At 42.1% G+C, this 21903-nt stretch overlaps 1 protein-coding gene across 3 annotated transcripts in view; it reads right to left on the bottom strand.

Moving 5' to 3' along the window:
* The window catches only part of LOC109871161 (potassium voltage-gated channel subfamily H member 7), a 49564-nt gene that overhangs the window by 9775 nt on the left and 17886 nt on the right, over nucleotides 1–21903 (bottom strand). For all 3 annotated transcript variants that reach the window (XM_031806290.1, XM_031806289.1, XM_031806291.1), the window contains 4 exons: nucleotides 20054–20479; nucleotides 6412–6811; nucleotides 6075–6274; nucleotides 4794–5046 (listed from right to left, as the gene is read on the bottom strand). In XM_031806290.1, coding sequence (XP_031662150.1) covers nucleotides 4794–5046; nucleotides 6075–6274; nucleotides 6412–6811; nucleotides 20054–20479 — 1279 coding nt within the window. The remainder of the gene's footprint in view (nucleotides 1–4793; nucleotides 5047–6074; nucleotides 6275–6411; nucleotides 6812–20053; nucleotides 20480–21903) is intronic.

Consider the following 21903-nt stretch of genomic DNA (forward strand, 5'->3'; position numbering starts at 1 on the left):
ACGAAACCCTACACTGGCTAGGATGGAATAATTCAAATCAATAATTCAATTCAACCCATCCAGCAAACATGCCAAAACATGCTTTTAAAAAAGCTAGCAATCAGCATTAGCTGTCTTCCAATCAGCATGTGTAGAGCCTGGAGTTTTTCCTGCTCAGATCACATGGTCAGAAAACCCCACCCCCCTGGCCCTAACAGGGCTCCTAAACTAACCATTCCCCTGGTGGCACCAGCCCATGATAAAATCATTCACAGTGACACTTAAATAGTTTGATTCAAGAAATAAGTTGTTTCATCTAACACACAGGTGTCAAACTCGGTCCACGGAGGGCCATGTGCTGCGTGTTTTCACTCCCACCGTTGTACTTGATGGATCAAGTCAAGTTCACTGATTAGTTAGGAACTCCCCTCATCTGGTTGTCTAGGTCTCAATTGAACACATATTGAAAGCAAATAACAGAAAAACAGGAGACACTCGGCTCTCCATAAAATGCATTTGACACCTGTGATTTACAGGACAAGACATGTCCCAGCAGCAGGAATGCATAATTCAAGATATTGTATTGATCCCTCGCTATATGAGCCACGTTACGATTCCCACTTCATGGGTTAACCCAATCGGTGCGATGCGTAGGGCGTTTGCCTTTCATGCCAGCGATATGGGTTTGCTTTTCCGAACCCACCTTTTGCTGCATTGATGTAAGAAGGGAAATGGTGGGCATGAGTCATAGGGAGGCACAGCCCCGACTGTACGTGTGAGGGGGTTGAGTATTCAAAGCAGGATTACTTGCTTTCCTGTTTGGAGGGGACAGTGTATATACAGTATGCCACCTTACAATTCCCACCAAGTGAGTTGACCCTATTGGCGTGATGATGTGTAGGGTGTTTACCTGTCATGCCAGCGATGTGGGTTCGCTTCCTTCCTCCACTATGGCTACATTATTTTGATGAGCAACCAGTGATTTTCATGAATTTTGGGGATGACAATTAGGCCACTGTTGCCATTTCAAAATAGGGCTCCTTTGTTCAATAGATTAATTTGCTTATATCTTTCTTTGTGTACTCACATCACATAGGCTAATTATTTAGGGAAAATTCACCATCTGAGGAAGTGGAAACCCAACTCATTAACTAGATCGCTAAATATAATATGCTCCTCATTAGCTGTGTAATTGATTAATCTAACAGTAAATTGAATGGGTGGCGCAGTAGTCTGTCGCAGCCGGCCGCGACTATGAGACTCATGGGGCAGCGCACAATTGGCCCAGCGCCGTCCGGGTTAGGGGAGGGTTTGGCCGGCAGAGACGTTCTTGTCCCAACGCGCACTAGCGGCTCCTGTGGCGGACCAGGCGCCTGACAATGCACGCTGACACGGTCGCCAGGTGTACGGTGTTTCCTCCAACATGTTGGTGCGGCTGGATTCCGGGCTAAGCGGACATTGTGTCAAGAAGCAGTGCGGCTGGGCTGGGTTGTGTTTCGGAGGACGCACGGCTCTCAACCTTCGCCTCTCCAGAGTCCATAAGGGAGTTGCAGCGATGGGACAAGACTGCAACTACCAATTAGATACCACGAAATTTGGGAGAAAAAGGGGTAAAAAAAAAAAAAGAAAGAAAAAAAGGTTACTTTATTTTAAAAATTAAGATTTTAGGGGGTAGATCAGCTTTAATATTGCAGATAGATTGTAGCTTCCATCAATGTAATTGTCTGCATCACGTCCAATCCCCATGTATTTTGTTGCTTGTATATATATACACACACACACACACACACACACACACACACACACACTACCATTCAAAAGTTTGGGGTCTCTTAGAAATGTCCTTGTTTTTGAAAGAAAAGCACATTTTTGGTCCATTAAAATAACATCAAATTGATCAGAAATACAGTGTAGACATTGTTAATGTTGTAAATGACTATTGTAGCTGGAAACGGCTGATTTTTTATGGAATATCTACATAGGCGTACAGAGGCCCATTATCAGCAACCATCACTCCTGTGTTCCAATGGCACGTTGTGTTAGCTAATCAAAGTTGATAATTTCAAAAAACAAATTGATCATTAGAAAATAATTTTGCAATTATGTTAGCACAGCTGAAAACTGTTGTCCTGATTGAAGAAGCAATAAAACGCCTCACAAGTCCTCAGCTGGCAGCTTCATTAAATAGTATCCGCAAAACACCAGTCTCAACGTCAACAGAAAAGAGGCGACTCTGGGATGCTGGCCTTCTAGGAATAGTTGCAAAGAAAAAGCCATATCTCAGACTGCTCAGTTGGGCCTCCCACTCCTCTTTCTGTTCTGGTGAGAGACAGTTTGCGCTGTTCTGTGAATGGAGTAGTACACAGCTGGAATTGTGATACAGTGAATTATAAGTGAAATAATCTGTCTGTAAACAATTATCGGAAAAATTACTTGTGTCATGTACAAAGTAGATGTCCTAACTTACTTGCCAAAACTATAGTTTGTTAACAAGAAATTGTGGATATGGTTGAAAAATGAGTTTTAATGACTCCAACCTAAGTGTATGTAAACTTCCAACTTCAACTATATACAGTGCCTTGCGAAAGTATTCGGCCCCCTTGAACTTTGCGACCTTTTGCCACATTTCAGGCTTCAAACATAAAGATATAAAACTGTATTTTTTTGTGAAGAATCAACAACAAGTGGGACACAATCATGAAGTGGAACGACATTTATTGGATATTTCAAACTTTTTTTGAAAAAAAAAAAACTGAAAAATTGGCCGTGCAAAATTATTCAGCCCCTTTACTTTCAGTGCAGCAAACTCTCTCCAGAAGTTCAGTGAGGATCTCTGAATGATCCAATGTTGACCTAAATGACTAATGATGATAAATACAATACACCTGTGTGTAATCAAGTCTCCGTATAAATGCACCTGCACTGTGATAGTCTCAGAGGTCCGTTAAAAGCGCAGAGAGCATCATGAAGAACAAGGAACACACCAGGCAGGTCCGAGATACTGTTGTGAAGAAGTTTAAAGCCGGATTTGGATACAAAAAGATTTCCCAAGCTTTAAACATCCCAAGGAGCACTGTGCAAGCGATAATATTGAAATGGAAGGAGTATCAGACCACTGCAAATCTACCAAGACCTGGCCGTCCCTCTAAACTTTCAGCTCATACAAGGAGAAGACTGATCAGAGATGCAGCCAAGAGGCCCATGATCACTCTGGATGAACTGCAGAGATCTACAGCTGAGGTGGGAGACTCTGTCCATAGGACAACAATAAGTCGTATATTGCACAAATCTGGCCTTTATGGAAGAGTGGCAAGAAGAAAGCCATTTCTTAAAGATATCCATGAAAAGTGTAGTTTAAAGTTTGCCACATGCCACCTGGGAGACACAGCAAACATGTGGAAGAAGGTGCTCTGGTCAGATGAAACCAAAATTGAACTTTTTGGCAACAATGCAAAACGTTATGTTTGGCGTAAAAGCAACACAGCTCATCACCCTGAACACACCATCCCCACTGTCAAACATGGTGGTGGCAGCATCATGGTTTGGGCCTGCTTTTCTTCAGCAGGGACAGGGAAGATGGTTAAAATTGATGGGAAGATGGATGGAGCCAAATACAGGACCATTCTGGAAGAAACCCTGATGGAGTCTGCAAAAGACCTGAGACTGGGACGGAGATTTGTCTTCCAACAAGACAATGATCCAAAACATAAAGCAAAATCTACAATGGAATGGTTCAAAAATAAACATATCCAGGTGTTAGAATGGCCAAGTCAAAGTCCAGACCTGAATCCAATCGAGAATCTGTGGAAAGAACTGAAAACTGCTGTTCACAAATGCTCTCCATCCAACCTCACTGAGCTCGAGCTGTTTTGCAAGGAGGAATGCGAAAAAATGTCAGTCTCTTGATGTGCAAAACTGATAGAGACATACCCCAAGCGACTTACAGCTGTAATCGCAGCAAAAGATGGCGCTACAAAGTATTAATTTAAGGGGGCTGAATAATTTTGCACGCCCAATTTTTCAGTTTTTGATTTGTTAAAAAAGTTTGAAATATCCAATAAATGTCGTTCCACTTCATGATTGTGTCCCACTTGTTGTTGATTCTTCACAAAAAAATACAGTTTTATATCTTTATGTTTGAAGCCTGAAATGTGGCAAAAGGTCGCAAAGTTCAAGGGGGGCGAATACTTTCGCAAGGCACTGTATATAAAACATTCTATTGGTTGGAAGAGTTTTGTATAATAATTGAAATTGAAATTGAAGTTTTGAATCCGGCGTTGTCTTGCATAACAGTTCATAAACAACGTGCCATAGAATCAGTACATCAAAAATATATTTTGCCATCTAAATGGCACAGCTTTCAATTTGTTGGTCCTTAAATGAAACGGCTTTGTTTAAAATGTATTTTTTTATTTAGCCTTTATTTAACTAGGTAAGTCAGTTCAGAACAAATTCTTATTTACAATGACGGCCTACACCAGCCAAACCTGGACGACGCTGGACCAATTGTGCACCGACCGCCCTACGGGACTCCCAATCACGGCCGGTTGTGATACAGAAAGCTGAGGCCCTCCTCACTTCAACGGTTAAAAATAAATAAAAAAACAGAACATTTTGAGTGAACAGATAGAATTTGCAGCTCGTACCAATGCAACCAATTAAGAATTGTACTCTCATAGTCAAGTCAAAGGGTCGCAAAATGCGACTAAATGGTCGCAGTCTGGAGCCCTGCCTAATAATAGCATATCATTTCATTTCTCCTGACCACATGACCAGGAAAAAAACACCAGTTTCTATAGTTCACATGCATTTACCCAGAATGGCTACCACAATGTCATCTTTCAGGATCTCTATGGAGCCCCGAGACAGGAAGTAAAGTGCGGTGAGGACGTCTCCGCTGTGGACCAGGGTGTCCCCTGGGGGGGCGTGGGTGGTCTGGAAGCGCATGGCCAGGGCTCTCAGGCAGCCCTTGGTGGCTCCGTGGAAGGCCTTACAGCTCTCCAACAGGGCCTGGTTGAGGTGGAGGCAGATATCTGCCTGCAGACACTCAGGGAAGCCTTTTAACACCTAGAGTATTTGTAGAAAAATTAGACAATTATAGAACGCAATCACCATGGGTTCACCTCAGGAGTAAGGAAACAGTGTTTCACATGTACAGTATGTTGTCATTGTTATTATCACCCTTCTCACATGGTTAGTATTTCAATATGTTTTTATCTCCTGGAATTTAAAATAGGCTACCGGTTGTGACAAAAACAATAACAGAATATACTTACCTCTTCAATACATGCAAATGATTCTGGGCTAAACTATTCCCCTGTTCCCCACAACAGTGTTTCAGTGATGCAAATGCAAATATTATAAAACACAGGCAGTTAGGACCTTTTTCACAATGAAAGATGCAGTAAGTTGTCCGAAGTTTTTCTACAGTATGCTGTACTTGAAAAGGAAAAAGCATTACTGTATCCTTCAAGCAAGCTCATGCATCCACATGCAGACTTTTTAGTATTATTCTTATTCTTTTTTTGTCTGTATATCGTTGTGTTTGTGTGACTGTCCTTGTCTACTTGTCATGTTTGGTGTTTTTTATGGACCCCAGGATGAGTAGCTGTTGCTTCTGTAAAAGCTAATGGGGACACAAATAAGGCCAATCTGTGACATATGCCCTTGGCCTCAGCTCAAAGCACTCGGGTAATTGTAATCTGGCATGCATGTGGAAGCTCAGCGTTGGGCTGTTGCTACACAGGAGATGTTATGGAAACTCAAACACCTCACTCAAAAACTGAATAGAAAAGTGATGATGATGGATTATGGTGTTGATGGTTGTCTACTGTCTACACATGGGCAAGTATGATATATTTTGCGAGATTTAAAAGCCAAACAAAAATGTAAAGCGATTAAGCTCAACATGGAAATGGTTACAATTCATACTTTCACTTATGTACCTCCTGCTCTTACCAGTGTAGATGTTATTCCATTTGAAAAGCAGAAATGAAAGAAAGTTGTATTTTAAAAAACATTTTGCATGAGGATCACATTGCAAGAAAGAGGATTGAACTATGTCGGTATGATTGAATTGAGGTTTTTCTGTTTACCGTGTTCATGTCGATGCCATTCGTGTAGGTCCAGGAGTGTTGGAAATACTCCTCCAGCCGCTGCTTTAGTGGGTTGGGGATCTGGTGGAAGCGGATAAACTCTCGAACCCGGAGCATCTGGGTGTGGTACCTGGCCGTGCCCGAGTACAGCCGCTGGATGATAGCTGACACGTTACCGAAGATGCTGGCATACATGAGGGCTGCACAACACACAGACAAAAGTAAAAAGTCACCAGTCCTTTGTGCTATCTATAAGCACAATGAATCTTGTGAATGTTAGTTCATTCTAAACATTCCGAGCAGCTAAGTAAAAGGAAATAGGAAGTATCAGACTCACAGCCGATCAGCATGACACAGATAGAGAAGATCTTTTCTGAGTTGGTATTTGGGGAGACATTCCCAAAGCCCACGCTTGTTAGACTGCTGAAAGTGAAGTAAAGTGCTGTGACGTATTTGTCCTTGATGGAGGGCCCAGAGTTAGGGTCACTGAAGTTATACCTCTTGCCAATGGATACCCCAAGATTGTCGAGCCAACCAATGTTGTGCTCCAGGTAAGGCTTCTCCACATTGCCAATGGCGTACCATATGCAAGCTAGCCAGTGAGCGATGAGTGCAAAGATGCACATGAGTAGGATGAGTACAGCCGCTCCGTACTCAGAGTAACGGTCCAGTTTCCTGGCAACACGCACCAATCGCAGAAGTCGGGCTGTCTTCAATAGGCCAATCAGAGTGGTGGTCTAAAGAGACAAGAGATGGTGCATAATTAGCAAGGTCTCCAGTAATAAGAGTGACATGATCAGATGTTGTGAAACATGTTCCTTGCCAAATATGAATAATACATTTTATGCAAAGTTGGTAGTGATTTACTGTATTTGATATCACAAAGGTGCATTGGAAATATATTTCAGCGCTCAGCCATTACCAACAGATGTTTGACCAAAAAAAGAGTCAACGTCACTTCATCAACATTAGTAGTGAGTTCTCTCTAGACTCCTCTCAACAGTACAATTAAAAGATTCTTAATCTTGCCGACTTTCTATGTAATGGCTCTGGTCAATGTCGTACTAACACGGAACTGTGAAACAAAGAGCACGCAGATAAAATCTGCTATATTGATGTCTGGGCAGGAGGAAAGTAACACAATGAACGAGTCCCAGGGAGGTCGCTGCTCGCTCTGTCTCATCAACAATGGCTCTAGCAACATTTTACAATTGTCACCTCCAAGGAGATCATTTATTTACCTGACAATTATAATATGGCCCTGGAAAGTGAGGCTAGTAGCTGCGTTTGGTTATTTTCAGAGGCTCTTTAACGGATAAAACTGACAGTGATTCTTATGTACAGTAGTCAAAAGGGTGGACCCACTTACTCATTCAAGGGTTTTTATTTTTACTATTTTCTACATTGTATAATAATAGTGAAAACATAAACTATTAAATAACACAATACACAGTTGAAGTCGGAAGTTTAAATACTCGGCCTTGTCTCAGGAGTCATTAAAACTCGTTTTTCAACCACTCTACACATTTCTTGTTAACAAACTATAGTTTTGGCAAGTCAGTTAGGACATCTACTTTGTGCATGACACAAGTACATTTTCCAACAATTGTTTAGAGACAGATTATTTCACTTATAATTCACTGTATCACAATTCCAGTGGGTCAGAAGTTTACATCTGATACATTAAGTTGACTGTGCCTTTAAACAGCTTGGAATATTCCAGAAAATGATGTCATGGCTTTAGAAGCTTGATAGGCTAATTGACATCATTTGAGTCAATTGGAGGTGTACCTGTGGATGTATTTCATGGCCTACCTTCAAACTCAGTGCTTATTGGCTTGACATCATGGGAAAATCAAAAGAAATCATCCAAAACCTCAGATTTTTTTTGGAGACCTCCATAAGTCTGGTTCATCCTTGGGAGCAATTTCCAAACGCCTGAATGTGCCACGTTCATCTGTACAAACAATAGTACACAAGTTTGAACACCATGGGACCACGCAGCAATCATACCGCTCAGGAAGGAGATGCATTCTGTCTCCTAGAGATTAACCAACTTTGGTGCGAAAAGTGCAAATCAATCCGAGAACAACAGCAAAGGACCTTGTGAAGATGCTGGAGGAAAGAGGTACAAAAGAATCTATATCCACAGTAAAAACGAGTCCTATATCAACATAGCTTGAAAGGCCGCTCAGCAAGGAAGAAGCCATTGCTCCAAAACCGCCATAAAAAGCCAGATGGTTTTCAACTGCACATGGGAACAAAGATCGTACTTTTTGGAGAAATGTCCTCTGGTCTGATGAAACAAAAATAGAACTGTTGGGCCATAATGACCATCGTTATGTTTGGAAGTAAATGGGGGAGGCCTGCAAGTCGAAGAACACCATCCCAACCGTGAAGCACGGGGGTGGCAGCATCATGTTGTGGGGGTGCTTTTCTGCAGGAGGGACTGGTGCACTTCTCAAAATTGATGGCATCATGAGGCAGGAAAATGATGTGGATATATTAAAGCAACATTTCAAGACATCAGTTAAAGCTTGGTCGCAAATGGACAATGACCCCAAGCATACTACCAAACTTTGTGGCAAAATGGTTTAAGGATAACATAGTCAAGGTATTGCAGTGGCCATCACAAAGCCCTGACCTCAATCCTATAGAAAAGTTGTGGGCAGAACTGAAAAAGCTTGTGTGAGCAAGGAGGCCTACAAACTTGACTCAGTTACACCAGCTCTGTCAGGAGGAATGGGCCAAAATTCACCCAAATTATTGTGGGAAGCTTGTAGAAGGCTACCCAAAACGTTTGACCCAAGTTAAATAATTTAAAGGCAATACTACCAAATACTAATTGAGTGTATGTAAACTTCTGACCCACTGGGAATGTGATGAAAGAAAGAAAAGCTGAAATAAATAATTCTCTCTACTATTATTCTGACATTTCACATTCTTAAAATAAAGTGGTGATCCGGGTTGGTGCCTCCCCTTGGGTTGTGCCGTGGCGGAGATCTTTGTGGTCTATACTCGGCCTTGTCTCAGGATGGTGAGTTGGTGGTTGAAGATATCCCTCTAGTGGTGTGGGGGCTGTGCTTTGGCAAAGTGGGTGGGGTTATATCCTGCCTGTTTGGCCCTGTCCGGGGGTATCGTCGGACAGGACCACAGTGTCTCCCGACCCCTCCTGTCGCAGCCTCCAGTATTTATGCTGCAGTAGTTTATGTCGGGGGGCTAGGGTCAGTCTGTTATATCTGGAATATTTCTCCTGTCTTATCCGGTGTCCTGTGTGAATTTAAGTATGCTCTCTCTAATTCTTTCTTTCTTTCTCGGAGGACCTGAGCCCTAGGACCATGCCTCAGTACTACCTGGCCTGATGACTCCTTGCTGTCCTCAGTCCACCTGGCCGTGCTGCTGCTCCAGTTTCAACTGTTCTGCCTGTGGCTATGGAACCCTGACCTGTTCACCGGATGTGCTACCTGTCCCAGACCTGCTGTTTTCAAATCTCTAGAGACAGCAGGAGCAGTAGAGATACTCTGAGTGATCGGCTATGAAAAGCCAACTGACATTTACTCCAGAGGTGCTGACCTGTTGCACCCTTGACAACCACTGTGATTATTATTATTTGACCCTGCTGGTCATCTATGAACATTTGTACATCTTGGCCATGTTCTGTTATAATCTCCATCCGGGCACAGCCAGAAGAGGACTGGCCACCCCTCATAGCGTGGTTTTTCTAGCCACCTACACCTGCATTGTTGCTGTTTGGTGTTTTAGGCTGGGTTTCTGTATAGCACTTTGACATCAGCTGATGTAAGAAGGGAGTTATAAATACATTTTATTGATTGATCCTAACCGACCTAAGACAGGGAATTTTTACTAGGATTAAATGTCAGGAATGATGAAAAACTGAGTTTAAATATATTTGGCTATGGTGTATGTAAACTTCCGACTTCAACTGTATAGAACCATGTAGAAACCAAAAAAGTGCTAAAGAAATCAAAATATATTTGACATTCTTCTAAGTAGCCACCCTTTGCCTTGATGACAGCTTTGCACACTCTTGGCATTCTCTCAACCAGCTTCATGAGGTAGTCACCTGTAATGCATTTCAATTAACAGGTATGCCTTGTTAAACGTACGTTCTTCTCTTCTTAATGCGTTTGAGCCAATCAGTTGTGTTGTGACAAGGTATGGGTGTTATACAGAAGTCCATAATATTTTCAGAACAGCTCAAATAAGCAAAGAGAAACGACATTCCCATCATTACTTTAAGACATGAAGGTCAGTCAATCTGGAAAATTTCAAGAACTTTGAACATTTCTTCAAGTGCTGTCGCAAAAACCATCAAGCGCTATGATGAAACTGCCTCTCATGAGGACTGCCACGGGAAAGGAAGACCCAGACTTACCTCTGCTGCAGAGGATAAGTTCATCAGAGTTACCAGCCTCAGAAATTGCAGCCCAAATAAATGCTTCACAGAGTTGAAGTAACAGACATCTCAACATCAACTGTCCAGAGGAGACAATGTGAATTAGGCCTTCTTGGTCGATTTGCTGCAAAGAAACCATTACTAAAGGATACCAATAATAAGAAGAGATTTTCTTGGGCCAAGATATATGAGCAATGGGACATTAGACCAAAGGAAACCTGTTCTTTGGTGTGATGACTCCAAATTCAAGATTTTTGGTTCCAACCACTGTGTCTTTGCTAGAAGCAGAGTAGGTGAACGGATGATCTCCGCATGTGTGGTTCCCACCATGACGCATGGAGGAGGTGTGATGGTGCTTTTCTGGTGACACTGTCTGTGATTTATTTAGAATTCAAGGCACACTTAACCAGCATGGCTACCACAGCATTCTGCAGTGATACGCCATCCTATCTGGTTTGCACTTAATGTGACTATCATTTGTTTTTCAACAGGACAATGACCCAACATATCTCCAGGCTGTGTAAGGGCTATTTGACCAAGAAGGAGAGTGATGGAGTGCTGCATCAGATGACCTGGCCTCCACAATCACCTGAACTCAACCCAATTGAGATGGTTAGGGATGAGTTGAAACACAGAGTGATGGAAAGGCAGCCAACAAGTGCTCAGCATATGCGGGAACTCTTTCAAGACTGTTGGAAAAGCATTCCAGGTGAAGCTGGTTGAGAGAATGCCAAGAGTGTGCAAAGCTGTCATCAAGGTAAAGGGTGGCTACTTTGAAGAATGTAAAATAGAATTAATACATTTATGGTTACTACACGATTCCATATGTGTTATTTCATAGTTTTGATGTATTCACTGTTATTCTATGATGTAGAAAATAGTCTAAATAAATAAAAACCCTTGAATAAGTAGGTGTGTCCAAGTGTTTGACTAGTGCTCTGTGTGTGGCTGAGCCCGTGGTGTGGCTGAGGGAGTATGTTTGCTGAATGGCCTTAGATTTCAGAGTTGAAGCTGCAGTGAGACATGGCTACAGGGCAATATGTGAAACAGGTACAATTGAAAACATTGATAATTTCCTCCAATTCTATGCATTTTGCCATGTTCTTTTGCTGAAACTTAATAACAAAATGTTTTTGGAATTTTCAGTTCCACTCACTGTCTAGCTGATTACATTATTTAAAATGATATTGGTCCATTATCTTTTCTACAGACTATACATCTGTTTTTTACACTGAAAGCTTTTTGGCCGCTAGACTAATTTACCAATCTACATTTTGTTTATCTGACATGGGCTAATTTCATGGCTATCAATTACTGACATAAAGAGGAAAAACTGCTGATGCACTTGCAACAAGTTATTTTTTGGGGGGGAGGGGCTTCAAAAGGGGTGCAGCCCGCAGGCCGCCAGTTGCCCATCCCCGATCTAGCTCCACATAGGGCTTATATAATCAACGTGGTCTGAGGTAACGTTAACTAGCACTAGGGGGTAAGGTTAGGTTTAAGGTTAAGGAGTTAGGTTAAAGGGTTAAAGTTAGGGTTAGGGGGAAGGGTTAGGGGAAAAGATAGCTAACATGCTAAATAGTTGCAAAGTAGCTATTTAAGTAGTAAGTAGCCGAGTTGAAAATTTGTTTTCAAATGCTAAAGTTGTCTGTGATGAGATTCAAACGTGCAACCTTTGGTTTGCTATAGACCCATCCATCCACCCTCCTTTTGCCTTAAGTAACCTTCTATCTTATGTAACCACATAACATATAATATTAATTTGAGTGTCCTGGATTTAAGTTGACTATGTTACGTCTAATCCACAAGACCACTCTGATGTAATAGCACAACAAGTCCTTTACCAACATAAAATAGACTCCATATTAACATGCCCTCTAAAGCCCAATTGTAATAACTCGTCAAGGAGTGCAAGTCAGGCCAAAACACACAATGCAACATGCAACAATATCAAAGATTTGACTGAGTTACAGTTCATATGAGGAAATCAGTAAATTCAAATAAATGAATTAGGCCCTAGTATATAGATTTCACATGACTGGGCAGGGGCGCAGCCATGGGTGGGCCTGGGAGGGCATCGGCCCACCCACACAGCCAATCAGAATGAGCTTTTCCCCACAAAAGGGCTTTATTACAGAGATAAATACTCCACAGATTCATCAGCTTTCTGGGTGGCTGGTCTCAGACGATCCCGCAGGTGAAGAAGCTGGATTGTGGAGGTCCTGGGCTGTTGTGTTTAAACGTGGTCTGCGGTTGTGAAGCCAGTTGGACGTACTGCCAAATTCTCTAAAGGGACATTATCTTTAATAAATTAGCAAAACATTCTAAAAACCTGTTTTAACTTTGTCATTATGGGGTATTGCGTGTAGATGTATTTATTTAATCGATTTTAGAATAAGGCTGTAACGTAACAAAATGTGGAATTAGTGAAGGGCTCTGAATACCTCCGAATGCACAGTGTGTGGATATATATACACTACCGTTCAAAAGTTTGGGGTCACTTAGAAATGTCCTTGTTTTTTAATGAAAAGCTGCTTTTTTTGTCCATTAAAATAACATCAAATTGATCAGAAATACAATGTAGACATTGCTAATGTTGTAAATGACTATTGTAGCTGGAAACGGCAGATTTTTTATGGAATATCTACATAGAGGCCCATTATCAAAAACCATCACTCTGTGTTCCAATCGAACATTGTGTTAGCTAATCCAAGTTTATAATTTTAAAAGGCTAATTGATCATTAAACCCCTTTTGCAATTATGTTAGCACAGCTGAAAACTTTTGTCCTGATTAAAGAAGCAATAAAACTGGCCTTCTTTAGACTAGTTGAGTATCTGGAGCATCAGAATTTGTGGGTTTGATTACAGGCTCAAAATGGCCAGAAACAAAGAACTTTCTTCTGAAACACATCAGTCTATTCTTGTTCTGAGAAATGAAGGCTATTCCATGTGAGAAATGGCCAAGAAACTGAAGATCTGGTACAACACTGTGTACTACTCCCTTCACAGAACAGCGCAAACTGGCTTTAACCAGAATAGAAAGAGAAATGGGAGGCCTCGGTGCACAACAAAGCAAGAGGACAAGTACATTATAGTGTCTAGTTTGAGAAACAGACGCCTCATAAGATCTCAACTATCAGCTTCATTAAATAGTACCCACAAAACACCAGTCTCAACGTCAACAGTGAAGAGGCGACTCCGGGATGAGAGTTCCTCTGTCCAGTACCTGTGTTATTTTGCCGATCTTAATCTTTTCTTTTTTTTTGCCTTGAATGCCAGCATCCCGGAGTCGCCTCTTCACTGTTGACATTGAGATATATATATATATATATGTATATTTAAAACCAAATACTTTCACTCAAGTAGTATTTTACTGGGTGACTTTCACTTTTACTTGAGTAACTTTCTATTAAAAGGTATCTATACTTTTACTCAATTATGACAATTGGATACGTTTTCCACCACTGCATATTGACATGGTATAAGTTATGGCAAAATGTGTATAAAAGCAGGAAATTAGCTTTAAATTGCAAAAATAATATCCACCTCATGCCAAAATGGATAGAATTATCTGTAAGACTGCTACTTTTTTCTCTCTGCCCCATGGCAAAATGTATAGAATTGCATTATATTTGTTATAAAATTGTTAAATTTACTCTACGCCCGATGACAAAATGTGTAGAATAGCTATGTCACAATGGGATGCTGGACTACTGCTTCTCAGCTGTGGACTATGATTTACGCTTAAGCAGCTAAAGCATGAGAGAGACCTTAAACACAGCGCGGGAGCCTGCTGGCTTGGTTATGAAGCTCCCTGATCATTCTGTTAGACACCAACTGTGCTTCGAAAGGGCAAAGATGTGAATCCATTAACACTTGCAGGTTGTGATAAAATAGCTCAACAAAGCAAACTGATAAAAATGGTCACCAATTACCCCTAAACACAGGCTGTAGGTCTACTGAACAACCTGTTTCATAGGCATGGTGCAGTTTCATCCAACACATACAGTACATGAAAACATCTGCTTCTTTAAATCAGGAGAAAAAAAATGTACATTTTGAAAGGAAAAAGTGAGACAAACCTTGGTAGCATAGAAGACAATGGGGCTAAACTGAACATTGAACGATTTTATATTAAATTCAATTGTGACATGCTGAAATTAAACAATGACTCGGCACCGGTTTTTATTTAGATTTGTTGTCAATATTCACTGACTGACATATATATATATTTATATATATATACACACTTAACCTTTATATAAATAGGCAAGTCAGTTAAGAACAAATTCTTATTTACAATGACGGCTTACCCCGGCCAAAACCTAACCCAGACGACGCTGGGCCAATTGTGCACCGCCCTATGGGACTCCCAATACCGGCCGGTTGTGATACAGCCTGGAATCGAACCAGGATCTGTAGTGACACCTCTAGCACTGAAATGCAGTGCCTTAGACCACTGCACCACTCGGGAGCTGACTCAGTAGTAGGAGGTGGAATAGGTGATTATGCTTTAGAAATGAATCACAAGCTGTCTCTCTCTCTCGTGTTCTGGTGAACCCATAGAAATAAGACTTATTAGAACGGGCTTGGAACCTCTAACCCTCGAAATTTGACTGGTAAACTCATAGGTACACTCGCAATGGCTGTCTGGCATTGTGATGTAATAATTCCGATGGTAATGTAGAATGTTCATTCAAATTCTGTTAAGTGATGTGGCTCATGCAATGGAATGCATTTTTTGTAATGTCATTTGAGTTGATTCAATATAGTTAAGACAATATAATAATTCCATGCGAAAGCGTTAGAAAATAACTAACTAGCAACGCTGGTCTCATGAATTGCAAAGGGTTAGGGGAAATTAGGACCTTGTTGTCTTAACATTGTAATCTTCAACCTAGGATTCAACAAATCACAGCACAGATTGATGGGTACACTTCCTGCTTTTACTTTCTGCTTTGCTCCAATGGGTAGACTCACATGGCCACCAATCCACCCATTATGCCATCATTGACTTGAATGGGAACGCCTGTTCTATTCATTCTTATTTTTATGGGTGTGCCAACAGAGCATGATAAAGCACTGAAAGGATATTCCCTCATTAACAAACAGGCAAACATGCCGGCCTGCCCAGGGCTGGATTAATGCAGGGGCTTACAGGGAAGCCCCTGGACCAAAGCCCACAGGAGCCCACTCTCAATGTTCAAAATACACCAGAAAGCATAATTTAGCCACAGAGAATCAATAGTTTCAAAAAACAACTGTGAATTAAGTTATCACAATCACATACATGTAACTGCTAAAATAAAGGAAACACCAACATAATGTGTTTTAATAGGGTGTTGGGCCACTATGAGCTGCCAGAACAGTTTCAATGTGCCCTGGCACAGACTCTAGAAGTGGACCTAAACCATGGCAGGAAAATGCACCCCCACACCATAACATATACTTTGTATCCCTCATTTACTTATTTATTTTATTTTGGCAGTTACCAGTATGCCTACCGTCAGTAAGGCAGCAATTTGGGCAGAATGCCAGCCAAATATAGAACAGCTTGTTGCGTTGTGGCCATAGACATATCATCCATAGAAGGGTTTTGGAACTTCTTACCCTGGCATTTTGTTAAACTCATGGGTACACTACAGTAGCAATGGCTGCCATTCCTGACTTGAATGGGAACTGCTATCTGTGGACTATATTTCTATGGTTGGTTTCAGCTGTCAGTTTTCCTTTAAAAAATGTCTAATTAAATACATGAACATTTTAGTAATTTAACAGACACTCTTATCTAAAAGGATTTGCTGGGACAACGTCAGATTATCACCTCGTCGACTCAGGAATTCGATCCAACGACCTTTTGGTTATTGGCCCAACACTCTTAACCTCTAGGCTACAATCACCAGGAGAAAAGCACAGTTTGTAAAGCAAATGCCTACTGCTGAAAAGAGAAGACTAATCTGTCTGTAGAACCAATAACAGAACAAAAGTCCTCAAAACAACTCCCAATTTTGAGCGAACAACAGCACTGTTTTTTAAAGTAGCTCATCTTGAGAAAAGCTATTGCCACGAGGAGTGCAGCGACCATCACCGGTGAGTAGCCTATGGCTTCATCTTCATCATTGGGTGAGTCAGTGTGGCACTGAGAAGTTTATTTAGTAGCTTACGTATGTATATACAGTGCATTCGGAAACTATTCAGACCCCTTGACCTTTTCCACATTTTGTTACGTTATAGCCTTATTCTAAAATGGATTCAATTGTTTTTTTTCCCCTACGCGCAATACCCCATAATGACAAAGCAAAAACAGGTTAGCACATTTATAAAAAAAGAGACTGAAATATCACATTTACATTAGTATTCAAACCCTTTACTTAGTACTCTGTTGAAGCACTTATTGCTGAAATGACAGCTTCGAGTCTTCTTGGGATGACGCTACAAGCTTGGCACACCTGTATTTAGGGAGTTTCTCCCATTCTTCTCTGCAGATCCTCCCAAGCTCTGTCAGTTTGGATGGAGAGCATCGCTGCACAGCTATTTTCAGGTCTCTCCAGAGATATTCGATTGGGTTCAAGTCTGGGCTCTAACTGGGCCACTCAAGGACTTTCAGAGACTTGTCCCGAAGCCACTCCTGCGTTGTCTTGGCTGTGTGTTTAGGGTCGTTGTCCTGTCTGAGGTCCTGAGCACTCTGGAGCAGGTTTTCATCAAGGATCTCTCTGTACGTGCATCCGTTCATCTTTCCCTTGATCCTGACTAGTCTCCCAGTCCCTGTCGCTGAAAAATATCCCCACAGCATGATGCTGTCACCACCATGCTTCACTGTAGGGATGGTGCCAGGTTCTCTAGATGTGACGCTTGGTATTCAGGCCATAAAGTTAAATCTTGGTTTCATCAGACCAGAGAATCTTGTTTCTCATGGTCGGAGTCCTTTAGGTGCCTTTAGGCAAACTCCAAGCAAGCTGTTGTGCCTTTTACTAAGGAGTGGCTTCTGTCTGGCCACTACCATAAAGGCCTGATTGGTGGAGTACTGCACTGATGGTTGTCCTTCTGGAAGGTTCTCCCATCTCCACAGAGGAACTATGGAGATCTGTCAGTGTGAGCATCGGGTTCTTGGTCACCTTCCTGACCAAGGCCCTTCTCCCGATTGCCAGGTTTGGTTGGGCAGCCAGCTCCAGGAAGAGTCTTGGTGGTTCCAAACTTCTTCCATTTAAGAAGGAAGGAGGCCAATGTGTTCTTGGGGACCTTCAATGGTGAAAACATTTTTGGTACCCTTCCCCAGATCTGTGCCTCCAAATTTCAAAAAAAACTGTTTTCACTTTGTCATTATGGGGTATTGCGTGTAGGAAAAGATTGATTGTATCCATTTTAGAATAAGGCTGTAATGTAACAAAATGTGGAAAAGGGGAAGGGGTCTGAATACTTTCCGATGCACTGTATATATACTGAACAAAAATATAAGTGCAACATGTAAAGTGCTGGTCCTCTGTTTCATGAGCCAAAATAAAAGATTCCAGAAATGTTCCATACGCACAAATAGCTTAGTTCTCTCAAATGTTATGCACAAATTTGTTCACATCCCTGTTAGTGAGTATTTCTCCTTTGCCAAGATAATCCATCCACCTGACAGATGTAGCATATCAAGAAGCTGATTAAACAGCATGATCATTACACAGGTGCATCTTGTGCTGGGGACAATAAAAGGCCACTCTAAAATGTGCCGTTTTGTCTCACAACCCAATGCCACAGATGTCTGAAGTTTTGAGAGAGCATGCAATTGGCGAGTTCATTTCTCTACCATAAGCTGCCTGAAATGTCATTTTAGAGAATTTGGCAGTACATCCAACTGGCTTCACAACCGCAGACCACGTGTAATCATGCCAACCCAGGACCTTCACATCCAGCTTCTTCACCTGCAGTATCATCTGAGACCAGCCACTCGGACAGCTAATGAATCTGCGGGTTTGCACAACCTTAGAATTTCTGCACAAACGTTCAGAAACCGTCTCAAGGAAGCTCATCTGCTTGCTTGTTGTCCTTACCAGGGTCTTAACCTGTCTGCAGTTCGCCGTCGTAACCGACTTCAGTGGGCAAATGCTCACCTTTGTTGGCCAGTGGCATGCTGAAGAAGTGTGCTCTTCACGGATGAATCCCGGTTTCAACTCTACAGGGCAGATGGCACACAGCATGTATGACGTTGTGTGGGCGAGCGGCTTGCTGACGTCAACGTTGTGAACAGAGTGCCCCACGGTGGGGTTATGGGTTGGGCAGGCATAAGCTATGGACAATAAACACAATTGCATTTTATCAATGGCAATTTGAATGCACAGAGATACCGTGACGAGATCCTGATGCCCATTGTCGTGCCATTCATCTGCCACCATCACCTCATGTTTCAGCATGATAATGCACGGCCCCATGTCGCAAGGATCTGTACACAATTCCTGGAAGCTGAAAATGTCCCAGTTCTTCCATGGCCTGCATACTCACAAGACAATGTCACCCATTGAGCATGTTTGTGATGCTCTGGATCGATGCGTACGACAGCGTGTTCCAGTTCCCGCCAATATCCAGCAACTTCTCACAGCCATTGAAAAGGACTGGGACAACATCCCACAGGCCACAATCAATAGCCTGATCAATGCAAAGGAGATGCTGCATGAGGAAAATGGTGGTCACACCAGATACTGAGTGGTTTTCTTATCCACGTCCCTACCTATTTTTTTGCTTTTCCACGGCCCTACCTTTATATATATATTCATTCATTTATTTCCTCCTAATATTGTAAAATCTGTGTGTCCCTTCATTGGCCTGGGCTATTGTTTTAATTCAAGACCAGATCGTTTTTATTGATCTCAGTTTGTCAGTGTCAGAGTAGCCACTCATTTCATTCATTTGTGTGGTATAAGAAAGTATTCTACTAATGTCTTCTGCCATGTAAATGAAATGCATTTATAAAAAGCCACAAAAAAAATCCCAACTCTCCTACAATTTTTTCCCCCCATGTCTAGAAATCCTAAAAACGCCTCTGCTCAACAGTAGCCTGTGCCACATCGCAAATGTTACGGCTTTACTATAAAGGGGCTTCATCTTCAACCGTAAATTTACCACGCAACTTTGTGCGCAGATTTGTTTACAGAAAATTAGGGTGTGTCGGGGGTGGTGGGGGGCATAAAAATCCAAAGCCCTGGGGCCTATGATTGCTTAATCCTGCCCTGTGGGCCTGCCTGCCAATGGGCCTTTCACATCTGTATGTCAGCTGTGCACACAGCACTGCTGGGCTCTGCTGGCTCGCTCCTCATTTAAATGCATCATTGAAGCCATTAATCCACGTAAATGGATTTTGAAACGACGGCCATTCAAAAAAAAACAACAACAACAACATGCAATTTAATACAGTAATCCTTTCAGGGCCGAGACAGAAAAATTCAGCCTTTAAGAAGTAGCCCACGGGCATAAGTCTGAGCTTAATAAATGGGAAAAGAGTGGAAGCACTGCTGAAGTGATATGCAATAAACCTCCCAGAGAGAAAAACACAGGGAAAGACATGCATTAGGGATGACTTACTTCATCTGATCCTGAACCGAAGATAAGCAGGTCAAAGGGGATCGCAGCCACCATGTCTATAAGGAACCAGCCTTTGAAATAGTGAATGGCGATCTTCCCTGGTTGGCTGACGACTTCCTCGTTTAGGTTCACATATGTGGTCCGGAAGTTGATAACGATGTCAACGATGAACATGATGTCCACCATGAAATCCACCACGTTCAGGGGATTGCAGGAGTATCCACACTCGCGCCTCATTTGCTCCTCGCGGTCATTGAGTAGGAAAGCAGCAGAGTAGGGTGTGAGGATGGCTGTATAGATGACCAACAGCAGGATGAGCCAGTCCCACATAGCTTTGAAGGGACTGTAGTGGAGGATGGTGAATCTGTCCATGCGTGGAGTCTGGAGCTTGTATTCTGGAAGGACATCAGCACCCAGTGACAGTACCTGTAGTAGCAGAGAGGAGGGGACAGCAATCACCAAGAGCACTAATTTAAACAAATTCGGGCAAAAAGTTTTACTCTGTAGATTTGAGTGTCAAATATTTCTCTAAGTGGAAATATAATAATCTATCCGAGGCAGCTTTTAACTCCCTTATCTCAGTAGCTGGCTATTGCCGGAGCAATCGAGGTAATGTACCTGGCTCAAGGACTTGACAGCCGCTATGATTCAGCTGAGAGTAAGTGAGGCACAGTCCAACTCTATTAGGACAAGTCCTCTCCTCTCATTTGACAGACAGGATGATTGCCACCGTCTTGGGAAGGAATAATAGGATTCCCAATATCAAATGTGTTCCACAGAATCCCAAGTCTGGGTAACAGTCTTTTTAGCTAACATTCCACTCCTGTCTTTGGCAAATTACAAGGAGTGGATTGTAATTGCTGAACAGCGAAGGCAACCAGGCTACTGAATCACTGCCTCACCTTCTAACATTCCGGTAGTAAATTCACATATATATTTTTTAGGGGTAGATCATTTTGAAAATGCAATTTAATTTAATGATAGAATTGAGGGAGGATAATCAGGTTACATATCATAGCAATAAATCTTTTGAAAATAGTAGCTTTTACAAAAGCTTTCGCAGTGCTCTGTTAATAACAATGGTAGAGATACAACAGACAGTGTCCATTGCTCAACAGCTTCTGGGTTAGCTTCTCTCCATGGTTGGACTCTGACTCTGGGGCTTATTTTGGCTATCTAATTAAGCAATAATGCCTGAGAGGATGTGGTATATGGCCAATATACCACGGCTAAGGACTGTTCTTAAGCACGACGCAACGCAGAGTGCTTGGACACAGCCCTTAGCTGAGATATATTGGCCATATATCACAACCCACCGAAGTGCTTTATTTTTATTATAAACTGGTTACCAACATAATTAGAGCAGTAAAAATAAAGATTTTGACATTCCCGTGGTATACTGTGATGACTGTTTGATAACGCTCTCCGTAGCCAATTTGAGCAAGACCTTTATACAGGTCAACATTCACAAAGCCGCGGGGCCAGATGGATTACCAGGACGTGTACTCAAAGCATGCGCAGACCAACTGTCTTCACCTACATTTTCAACTTCTCCCTGAATGAGTCTGTAATACCTACATGTACATGTTTCAAGCAGACCACCATAGTCCCTGTGCCCAAGGAAGCGAAGGTAACCTGCCTAAATGATTACCGCCCTGTAGCACTCACGTCGGTAGCTATATGATGTGCTTTGAAAGGCTGGTCATGGCTCACATCAACGGCATCCTCCCGGATACCCTAGACCCACTCCAATTCGCATACCTCCCCAACAGATCCACAGATGACGCAATCTTAATTCCACTCCACACTGCCCTTTCCCACCTGGACAAAAGGAACACCTATGTGAGAAT

Source organism: Oncorhynchus kisutch, linkage group LG26 (assembly GCF_002021735.2).
Source record: "Oncorhynchus kisutch isolate 150728-3 linkage group LG26, Okis_V2, whole genome shotgun sequence".
Lineage (NCBI taxonomy): Eukaryota > Metazoa > Chordata > Actinopteri > Salmoniformes > Salmonidae > Oncorhynchus > Oncorhynchus kisutch.